Source organism: Amblyomma maculatum, chromosome 9 (assembly GCF_055883805.1).
Source record: "Amblyomma maculatum isolate TAMU_Amacu chromosome 9, ASM5588380v1, whole genome shotgun sequence".
NCBI classification, from domain to species: Eukaryota; Metazoa; Arthropoda; class Arachnida; order Ixodida; family Ixodidae; genus Amblyomma; species Amblyomma maculatum.
Window position 1 is genome coordinate 35,606,144 of NC_139352.1, and position 19,589 is coordinate 35,625,732.

Genomic DNA, 19,589 nt, shown 5'->3' on the forward strand with positions numbered 1-19,589 from the left:
CTTCAAGAAACTGAACCTTCACATATGGCTCCATATGGACCATATGGTAAACTAAAATTAATGTGCAGTGATACCAGGGTGCACTTATATAACAAGAAAAGTAGATTTTAATGACAGTTAAATCTGGAGGCGGCTATGTTGCTGGCCACTTATTTGTGAGAGCGTGCATTTCATAACGTTAAGCACACCCCTGTAGAAGCTGTTTTCACAAAGGTATACCTTTATTTGCACGGTTCACTGTGAATGAAAAAAGCAACACCTTGTGACTTATCCATAAACAAAGTACATTAACAAAGACATGTAAGAATCCTTTATACAAAAGGATGATAAAGTTCAGTCTTTCAGTGAACTAAATAACTTCTGCCTAACCCCAATAAACACAAAACATCCTCAGGAGATCCCCAAATGGTCCAAATGTCCTGGATTCAGAACAGACTTGCTGAGGATATCCTCAGGATAATGCAGTTTAGGTGCAATATAATGCAGTTTCTTGGGCAAAAAATATGACAGTCCTATATAAAGCCTCTTTATTGTAAAACTCTCAGCTAGGCCACAAAAAATAAAATAAGTAAATGTGAGATAAAGCCCGTACCGAACTAGAGGTGATCAGGTAAAAACCAACTGAAAATAAAAGAAAAGGGGCAATTGCATGCCCAAATAAAAATTTCAGAAAAACCAATTAAGAGAAAAAAATGACGCAAATGACAAGTGAAAAAAGTAGGTATTAATTTACAGGCCCCAAAGTGGTAACCGTTAAGAAATAAAAGAGTAAAAAAACCACACAAAGTTAGATTCAGCGAGCTCAGAAGCTTGGCATATGTGCTTGCATGCCAGGAGAAGGGAAGGTGCTGTGGGAAGGAAAAAGGGTCAAGGAAAGAACACGAGCGTACTAAAAAAAAAGAGGGGGGGGGGGAGATAAATGGACAAGAACGCAAAACATTATTAGAGAGAAAAAAAATGCGTGCCAGAGAAAAGTAAAGCAGCTGGAAAAGTAACAGGTATAAGGGCAGGCAAAATGGTGTGTAACCACAAGATAATAAAACAAAAGAAAACAAAATGGAAAGAAATCATCTGAAAAAGAAGGGAGAAAACTGTCCATATCTAACAGCTGTTAGCAACAAGTATAGGAGGAACAACATATAAGACAAATGTAGCAAACCGGCATGTAGCTAGGCCTACGAGCTGTGAGGGCAGGATTGGATGCGACTGATAGGTGGGAGTAAAGAATAAATTCAAACAGCAATGCAAATAAGCAGCGCATGAGCGTTCATGAGCTCAACTGACTCTTATTAGTTAACTTATTAGCAACATATTCATTGTGATGCAATAGCGTTAAGGCCCAGATCTCCAAAAAATTCTTCTTTGTCACCGCGCATTGTGAGCAAAAAACCATGAGTATGAGGTAACATGGTTCAGCACAGAACTGGTGGTCAGGTTGTGGGACGTCACATGACCACATAACATGGTTAAGTTGGCTGAAGCTGCCAACAAGGGCACTTCTTTTGACATGAACGGGTAAGGTAGAAATCTGACACAGGACACGGTTTATTGCATAACGTGGTAGCTTATGACAGTATATGCTAATTAGCAAGTGTGGGGATTGAAGAATTATTGATTAATGAGTAAAGTGGATGCATGTGAACAATAATCCACATAGGGAGGCATCGACGAGTGCCAGTAATAATGCTGCCGCTTTATGTTTCAAGCCAAAGCTTGAGCATTCCACTCCAACTTTTTCTCCTATAAGGAAGCCGTGTTGACCCCAACTCTATGATGAGTTAAGTAGAGACTTGCTAAACTTTTTAAGAACAGTGTATGAAAAAGTAATTTCACCAGGAAAAATACTCTTGAACTTGAGCTCAACTCTTGATGTCTCAACAAAAGTGTAACGAAGTGCAATTTGCATGAACTCGTTTTTCCAGCTTTGCAAAAGCAGTGGCTTCCCATTCAAACTTTAAGCACAACCAGGATTTCTTCAGGAGCACAAAAGGTGCGCTGAATTTCGAACATTTTGCACGTGATTTTGAACTGCTTAACGAATGCAGTGCAAGGAATTTCTGGGGATACCGTTGCATCAAAATGCTATACAAGATGATATTTGTTTCTGGGCGCTTCATCTTCTCCCTTATTCATTATGTGCATACCAAAAATTTACTCTGAATATTTACTGTGGTTTGAAATTCATGAGCTTTTGCCAAGTTCATTCACAAAATCCCTCCTTTTGATAGCATTGAGGCATGCTCCTCAAGAACTGTACATGCTAGGCGAATGAAAACTGTGTCACTTACAGCACTTGACCTATGCTTTCAAACATTTTCTTCCATACTTGTGCAGATTCTGGTCATGGAAGAAAGCATGAGAACAGTGCAGAATGATTTTTCTCATCTCTAGGACTCCAATACATACAAATGAGGAAACTGTAATTTTAATTCTCAGCTTCTCAACAGGTGCAATTTTGCATGAATGTCTGGTTTATATGTGGCTAGTGCCTGAATATTTTCAAATATGTTAGTATTAAAAATATTGCTGCTTTCATTAAAACATATACACCTGCATTCTGCACATCTAAAAAGGTTACGTATGCCACATTTGGTCTTGGTGCACTGAAAAAAAGTGTAAGAAATGTGCCCAGAAGCCTTGCTCGGCTGAAAATATGTCGAGAAAAACAGCACTGGAAGTTATGAAAGGTCCAGCAACAATATGTCTGTTCTGGCAGAAAAAATTTTTTTTATTATTATTGAATGTGTTGTAGGAATGTGGGTTGCACAAGCTTGACTCCAGGCAACACTGTGATTCAATGCATCACATGCTTGAAAATAAATTGGGACTGCACCCCTCATGCTGCCGTGAGTGCTTTAACTGAGCTTTTTTTACTAACTTCCTATCAGTGAAAGCGGATGGAATGTTCAATGTTTCTCAAGCAGTTAAAATAAAATTTATTTCTTAAAACAAACTTTGCCATTTTTCTATGCGTGTGTTTCGGGACTCGCCTTCATCTTAAACCCAATGTTACCATATCTCGAAGTGTTTAGCTGCGTTCTGTCTTGTTTTAATGCCAAATTTTTTTATCATAACAGCCTGAGTGCACTGCTACATACATGGAGCTGTACAATGAAGGAGCAATTAAATACTATCCTTAATGCGATGCATAGGCTTCTATGGAGCTGTCATTTTAGCATACTTTGCCAGCCATCATATGGAAATCGTTGAGGCCCATCAAAATGTTTGACCATAGTTATGATGCCTTTTAAACATGCTAGTTTCCTCTTCCCTTCTGCCTATCTGGAATCAAAAGAATGGGGCCATTTATGTGATAAACTGACATTAACAGTCCTGAATGACTGCCTTCCTGTCAGTGCTAAGCTAGCAGCTAGGCCTAATTACGGTGAGTGCGCATATGTGTCAAGAGAAAGCGCTTCTGTGTGAACGGCCATGAACACACAGGACACTGGTAAGGGCCACCACCAGAATGCCTCAGTAGTACATGGTCTTCCAGCTTCTGCTTCGAGAGGAACTGTCCATTACAAAGGGAGCACGCAAACTGCTCTGTGCCCTCGTGCACGGCCATGTGCCTCGCCAGGTCCGAACTGCTGGCAAAGAAGCTCAGGCAGGTGTCACACCTACTCATCGTTTCCACCGTATGGTCGTACACATGCCGGTTGAGATTGGCACGGGACCTTGTGGTGTAGGGACCCAGATGGCAGGCAAGCACCGGGCGCTCGTTACTGCCAGGTTTGCTCTTCACGTCCATTGTGGTGACCAAGTCATCCGGTAGCGTAGTCAACGCAGGATCTTTGACTCCACTAACAGTGTTCCCTCCTTCGGGAGAAGGACTGCGGGCTTCCTCTTTAATTTCAGGTACGCTGAAGTCAGACAACTCTGGAAAGACAACAGGACAAGAAAAACGATATAACCTGCCGTCATGATGCAATAAAAGTCATATTTTGGCAGCAAAAAAAAAAAAATAATAAAATATGCACTCACTTCTAATCTGCCTTCTTGTAGTTCTTTGTTTGATACTATGCCTAATTTGTTTCGTGTTATGACTTCACTGAAGAGTAAGGCAGAGGATATTACATGTCTGGTGAGCAGAGCACAGAAGTGATTGTAAAATGTGCCCCTTGAACTATACAGAACACAATGCACTATTTATTTATTCTTTTTTGCCCTGAATTGGTACACGGTATATTAGAAAGATAATATGGTCAAAGAACAACGACAAATTACTACCTGTTGTAAATCTAATCACGCCCTCTGTTTATGCTATGTACAGACTACAAAAAGCTATGTGAATAAAAGGGTAGATGACTTAGTAGTAAAGATATGCTTGCTGTCAGTAGAGAGTTTGGCAATATATATATAATATATACCTTCCACCGAGGCAGCAGGTGACATACATTGGTTCCACTCTGGGATAATTGAAGCAGTTAATTAATGTAACAGGTGAACAACAAGAACACAATGTAACTAATGATGATGGAACATTATAGTTGAAATGCACCAAAAGGAGATGCACTAGGACATAACTACAGATGCGCTAACTGAAAACTGCAATGAGCAATCTGCAGTCATTGCTTATCTATGCAAGCCACACTATCTGTCAGAAGTCTAAATCAGACCAAGAAACTAGGTCAAAGTAAGACAGAGACACTGAAATAACAGTTTAAAATACAATGCTGCATGTGATTCCTACCTATAATATTTAGAACAGTGTTGTAGATTGGTAATAAGGAACAACTTTTAATAACAAATAACTTGCCTAACCGGTGAAGGGATTGAACATAAGGGCAGCAGTTGCAGCAAACACTTCACTGACCATTAATACTCAAAATATCAGACTGAACTTTTTTCAATATGTGAAAGTGTACAATAAAAAAGCAGAGTAGTTCATAGTTTATTTGGCAACTTCTAAAACATAAGGCAAGTAGAAAAAAGTTTTGATGCACATTTGTTTTCTTTTGAACCATGCACATAATATAGTGTATATGAATAATGGTGGGGAATTCATCTGCACCAGCTAGATGATTTATAAACAGTTTTTGCTTGCAGTTTTGGTTTCATCTGCCAAATGACAGCAAAGGCTTCGCAGATGCACTTTCATAATGTGAGACATTAAAAGTGCGATATAACTGCTGATTATTTATCTTCTATGATTTTAACTTTTAGGCAGGCTAGCGTATAAACTGGTGCTAGTTAAAACGAGTGCAGTGGAAAACCACACAGCTCTTTAGTGCATTCCTCAACGCATCTACTCGTAACATCACAGCTGTTGTTTGATACTTGAGACCGAATCTGTGTGAGGAAAAAATTCAATTACGAATAATTTGCATTTTCTGAGGCAATCCACACTGCCAATCATGTTTGCTAATGTGCTGCACATCATTCCACAAACATAATACACTAAAATTATTTGGCATCTCTACCCATTTAAGGACATTACCTTCTGCCATGTGCAGTCTCTGGTAATGAGAACAAGCTGACCTTTTTCTACATATTAAAAGGTCACACTCGTAGAGTGTAAAAAGGTGCACTATCATCAGTGGGTCCAGAGTGCATTTACTCGGTAAGAGGTTTGACGTTAGTCTACAAAGGTCAGAGGAACATTTTGCAGTTTCCAATATTTGTCAGTTTGTTTAACCATTCCTGATGCCATGCAAGCTAAGAGAAAGTCTGTGATGCAAACAGTTGCAGTCAACAGGCTGTTCCCTGATGGGATTTGTCATGCCAAAGCAGCTATAGTCAGGCAGGCCATAGTGAAAGGCTATGACTTATAATTCTGCCACCTGCACTTATATAACATGCTTTGAAAAGTAAGTATAGGTTCGTCAACTTCTAGCTATAACATGGTCACTGCTTTCAAAGCGTCGTTTCATCCAGCCTGGCCACGTAACAAAGCCAAGTGGCAGACCACGCAAAGCACCCCCTCCGGGAACCCCTGTGCATGTATCGCTTTGCTTCGATATGTGCCTGTGTGCAACACAATGTTGCTTTGAAAGCAGTGACCACATTATAGCAAGAAGTGAATGATGCTGTACAAAAGCATTTTCGCACTTTAAATGGCAGCTAGCTTGAGGATTGATGGTCCCCCCCCATTTGACATTGCTAAAATACTTCTGCATTTGAGTTCGTCGTCTAGCAAGCATATATACATGCTACAAAGGTGAGCTATATGGAACACAAATGGTGCACTGTCTTGGTTTCTGCACTTGCATATGATGGTCCACACTTCTGTCTGTTGTAAGTTAACCCTACACATTAGGTTAACTAATGTTTTTTTTTCCAACCAGTTATATCACTTATGACCCCATGTGGATTGTAAAAGCTCAGTTCCACTCATGGTATGTTACATGCAAATTTTGTCGTCTCATATGGCATTATTTACTTTTTCTAACTCCTACACCTTGAAGTGAAAATGTTTTTCAAGACTTTCAGAAAAAAAACTGCAAAACTTTGACTGCTTAGTATGTAACTTACGAGGATGCATGCGCCCGCAACAATATTGCAGTTGCTAGAAAAAAAGTAATTTTGGCAACTAAAAATTACAATTCAATATGCCACATTGTAGTCCAGTACAACGCCATTTATGACAAAGAAGTCACCCAACAAGAAGAAATTCGGACATCAGGACCTAGTACCAGCTGCAAGCATGCTACAGAATACAGGATACAAGTACAGCTATACCACTAGATGGGTAAGATCTCCACTCAGCCTAACCACTATACTATACCCAACTAACACGAAAACTGCAGCCCCACTTAATGATGCCAGCACTACTAGCTTGGATGTCGGAAGCAGTTCATAATGAAAAATCACACAGCTGTACTGCCTGGCAACTGCCGAGAAACATTCCATTCAAGCAGTAGGATGCCAAATTTTCAGTGTGCGTCCTTTCTTCACAAAAACACATTTCAGTAAATAAGGAGTACCGCATGAAATTCAACCCCGCCCGTCAAAAAAAAACATTACCATTCAAACTTTCCGTCAAGTTGTTTTGGTGGTAACCAACAAACAGTGGCTATGGCACCAGGTACGAGTTGACAAACTACTGAGGTTATACAAGACATGCAAAACTTGTGTGGTAATTGCTGTTCATTTGTTGCCATTACGGCAATTGGGGCAGGCCTGTGCAATGAATAGATTCAAACGAATGAGATGATTTTATTGCCACTTCAGTATGCCTCGTGCGATGTCGATGTTATCTCAATGTGTCCATGATGTCAAAGCCACCATTTGCCAGTGTAAACTAAAGAAGTGACCAAAAAAAATTTGAATAGAATTAGTGCACACCGGACAATACTAAGTGGTTAGTTCATATGTATATTGATGTCTCATATATATAGGTTCTCGAACAAGAAACATGACAAAAAATGTGGCATCTCTACTTGTTTAACAGCCAATGCAAACACAGAAGTTAACCAATGGTAATTTGTTAAGCGTGTGTACAGAATTTCATACAGCGTGTCACAAAGTTTGAACATTCAAAACACACCATCATATCACGAGGACACTTGAGGGATCAAAGGATTTTTTTTTCTATTATCAAAGATGCATACACTACAAATATATGAAATGGTGGTACCAATTAACACAACCTGTTTACATGACTATGTTAAAGAACCTCACCGTTTCGAGAGATGCTATTAACTGCGTTTCCTTCATGACAATTCTGAGAAATTGTATGTGGGGTGCCAAAATAGTATATAAGCTGAAGAAATGGCTCTGAAGGTTTTTGAATTCGTAGTGTAGTACCAAGTTGTGAGAATGCCTGATGGGTTAAGGATGAGCAAAAATAAATTGTTTAACTACATGCACAACGCATGTGAAGAAACTGTGAAAAAATCCGAGTAAACAGTAGAAAACAGCAAAAGTAAAACTGTTTCTAACCTTGGCTGGCATATGAATTTTAGCTGTATATTTTCTTTCTACTTACCATTAAATTCCTAGCATTGCACGAAAGTGTGACTGTGCGCAAACCTGCATTTCTTCTAATTGAAGTTTTTTCACCACAGACTCGACTTATGATGTGTAAGGGTTTAAACACACAAATGTAAACACAGTGCAACTTTCAGGTACACTCTGAACTTGCTTACATGACAGGACAAGCAGGGCACCTTTGAAAAATACAGCAGACAGCCAACATTCACAATGACAGTTTACTGAACTCAATAACAACACAAAAACACAAAAATTGATGAAAAAGCACAGCCATAAGCAAAAAACAAAGCATAAGGCTGCTGTTTTATAAAACTGACAGGAATAATCAAGAGGACATAAACACATCCAATGTCACATCAGCAATAGCTAAAACCTAAACTTCAGATGTGCTACCCACAGGAAAGCTGGGCAGTTTTGCAATTACTTTGCTCTTGAGGAAATAAACAGAACTCTGTAAACGCAAAAATAGTAAAAATGTCAATAAATAAATAAAGCTAAGCTTACACAAGTAGGAACTTCTCTTCAGTCTTTATCACAGCCTTATACATAAAGAGTTGGTTTTGTAAAATGGCCTTTGTGAACATCCTCCTCTCTGAGCATACACAAAGCAAGCGTTATGAACTTTCAACATGTGTTAACTATACTTCATAACTTCTCATTCAAGAGCAATGAATGCACATTGTCTTGGAGCAAAAAGCGCTGCTGAATGAATTTATATCTTCCAATAAAACATACCACAGCTCATCCCAGAGACGCAATGCTTGTCATTACTGGGCACTTGGCACACAAGGCAACTTTTTCATTTAAAATATTCGTGCACTTGTCATAAAATCTCTGCTGTCTTAGTTTACCAACTGGTTGACTAGAAGAACAGGTTACAAAGTGTTTGTGAGATGAACTTCTCTCTGCCGTGAGAGTTCACTCATCAAAATGGGCACACTATTTAATTCTGCCATTAAATAAATGATTGATCCAATACACATTGCCTTTATAAGTGCAGAACATCACAGAGTTGTAAACCTTAGCTACGTCAGGTGTGACTCGGGGACAAAGTAGCGAATGCCCTTCAGTGGAGGCCTTCCTACCAGCAGCAATGACCAAATGTTGCTGCATTAATGCCATTTGGTGGAGGGCCTCCTCTGAGGAACATATGTTCAGTCGTAAGCTGCACCAAACTGCTTTATCGCAGTCCATTAAAAGGAGCAAACCTCCCCACATTTTCTCAACATCTTGCAAGCCATGTAACATGTAAATCTAGAAAACAAAAGTGAGCCAATTAGACAAGAGTAGGCACATGAGTATCATCACACACTCTCCAAGCAGCACCAATGAACGCATACCTATGCTAAATTTTAATGTGCCACTACTGGTCAAAATTTTAGTCAGTTCGCTAGTGTGACAAACTATAGTGGAGAAAAATAATATTGCAACCATTTTCAACACAGAAACACAAAACACATAAAAGAGCACCGGCATTCAACAGAAGCGTGTACACTAAATGGAAATCAAGCCATGCAAGCTGGCATGATACTTAGGCACTTGTAGCTGACTAGCACATGTTCTGAGGTATTGAAGCAGTTATAATACAAAAGGGACAGCAGGGCAAAGGCCTCTATTACCCCAACTAACCCAGTCCTGTGCTAGCTGCATCCCCTTAACCCCTACAAACTTCTTAACCTCATCCGCCCACCCAACTTTCTGCCACCCCCTGCTACACTTTCCTACTCTTCGTATCCAATTTGTTACTATCTGGTGATCGTCTTCGCACTACATGTCCTGCCCATGCCAATTTCTTTACTTTATTTCCATTACAATGTCAGTAACTCGAGTTATTTATCTGACCTACTCTGCACACTTCCTATCTCATAACATTACACCTAGCATACCTTCGCTGCAATACCTTCCCAATATGTGCCACACTGCTCCTTTTATTTTTTTAAGGGTGCTTTTTGGGGTGCACCGGTAGGGGGTGGCATAGCGCCAAATGGTCCAGAAAGCTCTTTTTTGAATTGAACTTTTCCGGGCAAATGTGACAACTATGCGTTCCTTGCCCTGCGACAAAAGGGGTCAAGTGCTGTGCCTTCTGGGTCATGGTGCTGTGCACCGGTGTGTGCCTTAAAAACACTTCCTCAGACTCAAACCACGCCCCGCATATGTAGCACATCAGCGGCGTGTTGCCTTGATGCCTCAGCGCGCGCTGTGCGATCCGTCTCTGGTAGGGAGCACTGTAAGGGCAGTGCTGGTAGCAATGCACGCCATGACGGTTGGGTACAAACTTGACAAGGCCAGTGCTGCTGTTGGCTTTGGGCTTTTGCAGATCAGAACACACTGATTTGCAATTCTCGCCTCCACCAGAGGAGCTGAGGGCGTCTACTCCGGGCTCCTCCACCACAATATGATACACAGGAGTCGGCGGTGGCGATGCTGAAACAGAACAAGAGAAGTGAGTAAACGGCCCACGTTTCCAACACCCATATGGATGAACCTTAAATCTTTACACCATTATCAGCTGGGCTATACCCACTGCAGAGCAAAGGCCTCTCTCATTTTCCTCAAATTAACCCTGTCCTGTGCAAGCTGCATCCACTTGACCTCTCCAAACTTCTTAGCCTCCTCCCTCCCCCCTCCCCCCCCCTAACTTTCGGCAGCCCTCTGCTATGCTTCCCTTCCCTTGGTCCAATTCATTAGCCTTTTCAATCATCGGTTATTCTGTCTTCGCGCTACATGCGCAGCCCATTTTTTCTATACACAACACACCCACAGCACCCAAACTGAGAGCCCCTCCGTTTGCAGCGACGCTGAAGACTCCACAAAACTTGTTTCAGCAAAATTTATTTGTCTGGCACATTCAACTACGCTGGTACATGCTTCATGGCATAAGAACCATCAACTAAGACAAAGAATGTTTTCCCCATCATTCAATTCAAGGTTCTGATTTCAAGAACGAAAAGTAATCTGTGTTTATAGTTTAAAAATGAACAACTTGCCTTAAAGATTTACGCAGGCAAACGCACTGTCGCTAAGATTTACCCGTAAAAATAGCTGCATTTGATTTCCTTGCATTTGCAGCTAATAAAAAATAACGGAATCAGGCTCTTACTAGCTAGCCCATTCTTGTCTATCAATACCTCTGAACGTGAATTTGACCTTTGTGTTCTTTTATTAAATGCTCGTAGGAAGCGACAATAAAAAAATTGTAAACCCTTCGACAAATCCTTGCAACTACACACACCAGTAGTGCAGTAGCAAATGCTTTTTTATAGAATGCAGCTTACAATTATCCACAAGCCCAACCACCGACTTGTCAGTAGCGAGGCATATTTCAAGCAAGAACCCCTTCTCATAACTATTGTTAGTAGCTTCATGTGACAGCTTGGAAATGTATCACGTTTCCATCAACAAATTGCTAAGCAGTGTAAAACCAGACCTGTCAGAATTATACAGCCATCCCATACCACTAAAAACACAATATCAAGAAACTGCTTTGATACAGTTACCATCGCCATTTTCAGCACAGCTACACTCACTGCCGGGCACAGGTGTCCCCATCTCCCTAATTAACCTGGTCCCGGGCTACCTAATCCCCCTCAAGGTTCCTAACCTTGTCCACCCGCCTAAATGTCTGCCGTCCCCTGCTATGCTTTGTTGTCCGTTGGAGTAGTCGCTTACTCATTGTAAACGTCATGCTTTCGAATTACATGCCCTGGTCACTATTTCATTTGGACTATGTCCTTAACTCACATTTGTTCCTTGACCCACTCTGGATACTCTCTACTTGCTGATGCATGTGATATGCATCTTATATAACTACTGCATTTTCATGACAAAGGATGCAATGTTTACTCAGTATGCAGGTTTTACACACTAGACAAAGGCAGGAAATCAAGCACAACCATTGCCTCTCCCCCAACTTTTCTCACAAGCAGACTGTGATAAATCCAAGAGTGTATTTTTTTTTTTTTGGTCACTGTATTCAAGCCTAGATTACATTGCCGTCAACTTCCAAGCAGCGCAATCATGCAGTCGTTGTGTTACTGTCTTCGCAAGCGTTAGTTATGTGCAGGCAAAGAAAGGTCTGACATTCAAATTAAACCGGTTACTGAATTTTCCAATGACAAATAACACACGAACACAGCCAAAAACATCCATGCGATTATTCAATCTTTACTATTTACTACAAAAAATAACTGCATGGTGTTCTCTTTAGTATCCCAACAACTACTCAACTTTTCATCTGTATTAGTTCAAATTTTATTGCCAGATTTCCTGCGACTTTGTTGATGCTTACTTGGCAGAAATTTGGAGTTAAACTTTGAATATATATTTTTCCCCACCGCTCATAATGGTGTCCTGGGCTGTCGGTCTGCTTAATTTTTTTTTTTTACTCCGATGAACTAAATGAACTGTCATTTTTTTACTCAACAACAAATTTCAGCATTGCCTTAATATACCCGTACAAACCATTTAGTAGTGACTGACAACACCTGCATTTTTCTAGCTTATAAGAGGTCCCTTTTCTGCCATAGCACCCACTTTGTCATGAGGAATTGGCAACATACTGATCTAGGGTACAATTTCACAGCCTCCTATGTTTTAGTTCACAATAACATCTACTCAAGTTTTCAAACACACGATATAGCATAAGGTGCTGCCACTTTCATGTGTATGCAGAATGATGGGGAAAGAAAAAAAAATGCTCAAGTTATTCCTAAACAAATTTTCTCAAAAGTTTCATCGGAACTCTAGCATTCATTCTGTCTTCCTTCCTGCTCTCATTTCGGATGAATTTATATGTTTATTATCTCCAAAGCTGCACACCTACATCTTGACAGGACACTCGCAGAAAGGATAAGAAATTTATCAAGAACTGCTTTTTGTGGATATTTTGCAATCTCTGTAACGTAAAGCATTCTCAATTATACTAAGCATTCAGTCCTTTCTGGATAAATATGAGCACCCTTAATCCTCAGTGGTTTAAGGGTTTGACTGACCACCGGTCCTTGAACCAATTTATGCAATATCACAGCAGCCTTGCATTTGTAAATCTACCCTCAATGCAAAACATTTGCAATCCATACCAAGCTTATGCACCTTAGAACAAGTAGCAACAGTAGAAGGGGGATACAGTAGTATAGCTGGGTTAGTAAATACAAGACAGTGGATGTGACAGAGATCCAAATGACACATGAAACAAAACAATAACTCAAACAAATACAACATAAACACTATAATATACACACTACCAAAACAGCAACTACACAATAGTCACTTGCACAGCACTGAGAACTTTGCAAGTTAGTGCTCTGAATAAAAAAAGTTTCAAAGATAAACTGATCATCAAAGTTAGGAGTACCATGACTAAAGCCCCTTAATAAACTAAAAGTAGCGCCATCTTTTCTCTCCTCCTCCGGCGCCGCCGCTCCTCCTCTTGCATTTTGACCATGGCTCCATCTACGCGGTGCACGGCTAGCGCGCCCTCTCCGGAGCAGGCGCTGGACACGGCCGCCTCGATTGGTGCGCGTGGCGAGGTCCTGCCATGCGCGCGCTGCGTCGTTTTGCACCGATGGAAAGGAGAAAAAAGCGTGCGCAAACACGTGAGTGACGGCGCTCGCCCAATGGAAGGGTCGAGCGCCGAAGGAGAGCGCCGGAGAGGAGGCGGGCGGCAATCTTCACAAGTTGGCGCTACTTTTAGTTTATTGAGGGGCTTTAACCATGACAGCACAGAGACATTGAATGCAGCAAAAGTAAACAAACAAACAAGGGGCAAGCGATGAAAAAAAGAAAAAAGAAGAAATGTCCTCAGCAAGAGTTCCTGTATCTTAGCAAGCATATTAAGCAACACAACGAACAAAATGACAGTGAAGTTGTCGTCCCTCGCAGACTTCAGTAAAGCTCTGAAACATCAAAAAAGAGATTGAATTAAAAGGAAGGAAAGGTAAATGCATCGACATATTATTTTACTCGCCTCTGTACCGCACTGCTGTCTGAAGCTGGTGAGCACATTACACGGCAGAGCGGACACGTGAGCAACCAGGGCATCAAACTTGCAGGCACTCTTTGCTTAGACAAATGACAGAAAAGCAGTCCGCACTGTGCAACATATCCTGCTTGAGTATCCTGCATACGCTGAAGAGCGTGCATACTATGAACATAGCATGAAAAAGCTCTCCCCAGTGCCTTTAACAATGGACATTGTCTTAGGTCCCTTAACCTGCCCCAGGTAACAGACTCGCAATAAACTTTTTATTTACTTATTTAAAAGAAATTGGACTTTTAGACAAGCTCTAATGTTCACCTTGAATGTTACCCTCAGGCATTTTTATTGCTGTGAACTCTATAAGCACATTTATCGGACTATGCATTTCATCATTTCATTTTATACCATTACTCCACGATGCACCTTACAATGGATTTAATGGCCATATTTTATCTCCCCCTTCATTTTTTTTAATCTCCTCACCATTCTTTTTCAATCTTTCCTTCCCTCGAAAGCCCTTCCTGCACGGAGTAGCATGTCAGCGAAATTTAAACACGTCTCTCTCTTCTTTTTAGAAATAATACAAAACTGCCAAACTGGGTTAGAAACACCGGATTTGTGTCGAATTAGCGTCGAATTACAGTAATTAGCACCTAAGCTCACCAAAGGACCTATACTTTGTGTAAAAAAAAAAAAACAAACCTTGGATGATGTCACATCTGGTAGAAAGACATTGAGGCAGTGTGAGAAGTAACAAAGCGAGTAAAAAATGCTAGACTTGTGTCGAATTAGATAAACAATGTTTACTTAAGCGTTATTAATGCTTAAGATCACCCAAGGACCTGTAATTGAAGTCAATACAGGTCAAAAATTGGGTCCAACGAGTGAAAAATAAACGAGGTCAAACGCAGCAAATAAGTATAGGGTTGCATAAGGGCTTTAACCTTACTGCACTTAAGAGGTATCAGAGTGCCTCCAACAAATTTTTTACAGCTGCCGTTTAAAAGAGAGAAAAAGAAAGACACTATAAGCAATAAAAAAATAAATAGAAAAAAAACTGAATTTAGGTTGGGAAGAAAAATAAGTTCAGCAAAAAAATAAATGGGTACTGAAACAGGTTTACAGGAAATTTTGGAGAAACAAAATAAATAGATAAGGTCCTACTGCCAGGTGAGATGAAAGCAGCTAGAAGGCAATAGCGAATTCAAAAGTGTGCATTTCTTTATCAGAATTCCAGCAGTGTGGTGTGTGTGCCTTCTTTGCCCTTGTCCTGCGTCTGTTCTCTCTGGTTTTCTTTCTACACAAAGCAGCTAACTTTGAGGTATTGAGAAAGCATTGCTTGAACAAAAAAAAGAAGATTAAATCCAGTGCATGCACACCAGCTCTGTGCATCCAGCCCCAAGGATATATATGAGAGCAGCAAAACAGCAAAAAAATGAGAAAAGGCATCCGAAAAAGAAATATAAACAGTGCAAGAAGGGTAGGAAAGTGAACAACATGGGCTGAATCAGGAACTCGCAAAAACCAGTCACTAACTGATCTGTCATTCATCTCCTTATTAGATCACAATGTAATACGGTCGATCCTAGATTACAATATATACCAAACATTAAATGTGGGAAGCAAGCACATACAAGCACGCACATATACATCAAAGGAAAAAAAAAAATGACGGCCCAGAAAGAGATATCGAAAGGATGAAAAGTAAAAATAAAAAGCCAAAGCAAGAAACAGCAAGAGCAAAATCAAAGTTGAAAAAATGACAAGTGAAATTAGGAGCCAATACTTGAATTGATATACAGTTCAATTTCATTACTCGATGTATAACTCATGGCACAACATTGCATCACATTAAAAACGAAGCTCGCTGGTCAAAGTAACTAAGACCTGTCAATATTTACAATCGCATGCAAATATTTGTTCGACTACTCTAATAAATGCATTATACTACAAGATGGCAGTGTTAGTGCATGCTGGATATACTGCTCCAAATGAGTGAACGGTGGCTGAATTATCTTTCAGCACTTTTCATACATCCATCCATCATGATACATCAGGTCCACATGCACCATTCCAGTGCAACGCAAAAACATAACGCAGCCACTCTGGTAAGAATAGCTGTCTGGCAACTGAGCAACACCACTCGCTATTTCTGTTCAAAGAATTTTCTTCCCCTTTAAGCAGTACAATGCCAAATTTTGAAGTGCAGGTCCTTTCTTTGCAGTTACGCACAGGTCAGTAAATAATAAATGCCGCATGGAATTCACCCCGTCCATCAAATAAAAAATTGCCATTCAATGTTTCTGTCAAGATTTTTGGTGATAATCCGCAAAGAGTGGCTATGGCGCCGGGCGTGAGTTTACAAACTACTGAGGTTATAGTACAAGGCGTGCAAACCTTGTACAGTAATGGCTATTTATTCATTTGTTGCCACTACGCCAGTTGGGGCAGGCTGGTGCAATAAGGTGGAATAGATTTAAGCGACTGAGATGATTTTATTGCAGCTTCAGTATGCCTCAAGAGTCCTCAATGTTATCTCAATGTGTCCATGATGTCATAACCACTACTCGACAGCGTAAGCCAAAGCACTGCCCAAGAAAAAATTTGAATTAGATTTAATGTGCACAGGACAATTATAAGTGGTAATTCATATGTATAATGATGTATCATGTAAGAGTGTATCCCTTCTTCCCTGTGTATCATCTTTTGCATGGTTTCAGTTTTAAGTTGACCTATCATGGTACTGTTAAAAAAAAGAAGCATGGCACAAAAAACTTTGGCATCTCTACTTTTTCAAAGAAGTTAACCAATGGTAATTTGTTAAATGCATATACACAATTTCTTACAGCGTGTCACAAAGTCTGGACATCCAAAACACACCGACATAACACGAGAACACTAGAGGAATCAGGGGATCTTTTTTTCGATTACCAAAGATGCATACACTACAGGTGCACGGAATGGTGGTACTAATTATAGTAACACAGCCAGTGTACATGACTATGTTAAACCTTACTGTTTCAAGAGATGGTATTAACTATGTTTCCTCCATTATAATTCCGAGCAATTAAACGTGGGGTGTCAAAATTGTATAAACTGAGGAAATGGCTATGAAGAAGGATTTTGAATTCGTAGAGTAGTACCCAGTTTGAGAACACCTGCAGGGTTAGACAGTAGAAAATGGAAAAAACAAAACTGCTTCTAACCTTGGCTGACATATAAATTTCAACTGTATATTTTATTTCTGCTTGCCATTAAATGCCTAGCATTGCATGAAAGTGCAACTTTGCATTTTTTCTGATTGTAGTTTTTCACCACGGACTCAAAAAATTATGCGTAAGGGTAGGAAAACACAAGCGCAACTTTCAGGTACACTCTGAACCTGCCTACATGACAGGACAAGCAGGACACCTTTGGAAAACACAGCAGACAGCCAAAGTCTACAACACTTTACTGAACTCAATAACACAAAAAATAACAAAAACAAAACAAAAATTGATGAAAAAGCACAGCTATAAGCGAAAAACAAGGATTAAGACTGCCGCTTTATAGAACTGCACAGGAATAATCGAGAAGACATAAACACATTCAATGTAACATCAGCGATAGGCACAACCTAAAACTTAAGCTGTGCAACCCACAGGAAAGCAAGACAGAGTTGCAATTACATTTCTGTTGTGGAAATAAATGGCCCTCTGTAAACACGAAAACCGAAAAAATGTAAATAAATAAAGCTAAGCTTACACAAGTTGGAACTGCTTTCTTCAGTCTTTATCACAGTCATATACATAAAGAGTTGGTTTTGTAAAAGACAGAGGCTGCGTCCACGACGTCATGAGAGTCAACCGGCGGTGACTGCGTGCACGATGTGACTGACCCTCGCGCCACCTTGCACTGCCTGGGAGATGTCTGCTGATTTCGCACCCTCGCCGCATCTCCGCACGCTGCGCACTCACCTTCGGTGCCTTCAGATGTCCGGTCACGGATTGCCTGGTTGCCTGGAGTCTTCGTCGCCACGTGCGACATGAAAATGATTGACGTTGGAGCTACATTTAGCAGTTTCACAGAATTTGATAAAGAACTCCGCGAGTTTCAAGTAAAACACAATGTCCTTTTTGTCAGCAAAGCGTTTTGTTAAGGTGCACAAACATCACACAGTACGCTGGCGCATTTGCCTCCATCAAACAACAGCTGCAGCCACAGCTGGGATGGAGCCCACATCCTTGGTGTTCACCAGTCTAACCATTGAGCTACCAGGGCAGGTGGAAAATTATATGAAACTGCCAAAGGCCTACAGATACGGCATCTTGAATTAGAAAACAAGTTCTGTGGTGGGGAATAAAGTTCTGCGTTCGTCTCGCAAAGTGAAATACTATAGGGAGTTACTACTTTGCCATAAATTTCATTTGGAGAAACAGCTGCAAAAAAAAAAAAAAGAGCTTTAGCAGGAACGTTGTAGTCCTTGCTCAAAGGTCGTACTCATGACAACTGCTTGCCCAGGGTAGCCACTTTACCGAAAATTAACAGGAGTTTCTTGATTTAACATGGACAGCTTGCATGTGGGCAGGTTGACTGCTTGTAAGGTTGGCAGTCGTTACTTTACTTATTTTTTTTTTTTTTTCAGTTTTTAGCAAATACAATTTCTGATAGGTGACAGCTAATCGTTTTTAGTGAAAAATTCGGTAACTTAGCCGCGAATGCACCCCCTCTATCAGCTCGCATAAAGCAATGCAAGTGCCAGCTCGGCATTCAGTTGTTGACGGCAAATTCGTGCAATCATTTAAGCTCCAATCACATCACAAAAACTGTCACAAATCTGTGAAACCAATGTGACAGTTTTTGTGAAGCCTTGCATCTTCAGCCACGCAATCTTGCCTGCATGCTGTGCAATGTCGAGCGGTCATCAGTCAGCCACCACGGCGTCATGTGCCACTTCGGGAAAACTTTGCAGCCTATATCAATTCCTCGGTTCTTTGGCTCGTAGACACCTACTCGGGGTGATCGCAAAAGCCGAGACAGCCTGATGGCTAGAACAAAACGAAGTAGACAGCGGCGCTTCCCAGTGTTGCCTTCTTGTCGCTCTGGACTGAATCCTACTTGAAAATCTCCACTTTCCAGACCACGGTGTTAATTGCCCACGAACAGCAATTAAAATAAAGATAAAGCTGAATGCACCACGCACACTACGACTCCGACGAAGCGAGCGAAATCGACAGAGATCTCCCGGGCAGCGCAAGGTACCGCGAGTGTCAGTCGCGTCATGCACGCAGACACCGCCGGTTGACTCTCACGACGTTGTGGATGCAGCCTCTTTGTGGGCATCCTCCAGTCTGACCCTACACAAAGCAAGTACATGAACTTTCATCATGTCTTCACTATATATACTTCATAATTTTTCACTGAATACACGAGCAATGAACACAAATGGTCTTGGAGCAAAAAAGCAAAGTATTACTGGCTTGCAATAAAACATGCCACAGCTTATTCAAGAGATGCAATGCTCATTATTACTGGGCACACAAGGCATCTTTCCCATTTGAAATATTTATGCACTTGTCAGAAAATCTCTGGTATTTTAACAACCGGTTGAACAGGGAAATAGGTTCTTAAGTGTTTGTAAGATCAACTATCAACTTCTCACAGTTGTGCCAGTTCACTCATTAAAATGCATACACTA

The 19,589-nt window shown here is 40.7% G+C and overlaps 1 protein-coding gene across 1 annotated transcript; it reads right to left on the reverse strand.

Moving 5' to 3' along the window:
- Positions 1-3,376: 3,376 nt before the first annotated feature.
- On the reverse strand, positions 3,377-17,938 carry LOC146178834 (zinc finger protein 639-like). The gene is made up of 3 exons (XM_084580049.1): positions 17,869-17,938; positions 10,114-10,359; positions 3,377-3,879 (listed from the first exon to the last, which is right to left on the reverse strand). The coding sequence occupies exons 1-3, from the start codon at positions 17,936-17,938 to the stop codon at positions 3,377-3,379; spliced, it is 819 nt and encodes a 272-aa protein (XP_084436175.1).
- Between the last annotated feature and the right edge of the window lie 1,651 nt (positions 17,939-19,589).

Coding starts and splice junctions, on each gene's coding strand:
- LOC146178834 (XM_084580049.1), bottom strand. CDS start 17,938: ATGTCGCACGTGGCGACGAAGACTCCAGGCAACCAGGCAATCCGTGAC. Junction 10,360..17,868: donor GACATCTGAAGGCACCGAAG/GTGAGTGCGCAG, acceptor GTTCTGTTTCAG/CATCGCCACCGCCGACTCCT. Junction 3,880..10,113: donor GCGCGCGCTGAGGCATCAAG/GCAACACGCCGC, acceptor TTGTCTTTCCAG/AGTTGTCTGACTTCAGCGTA.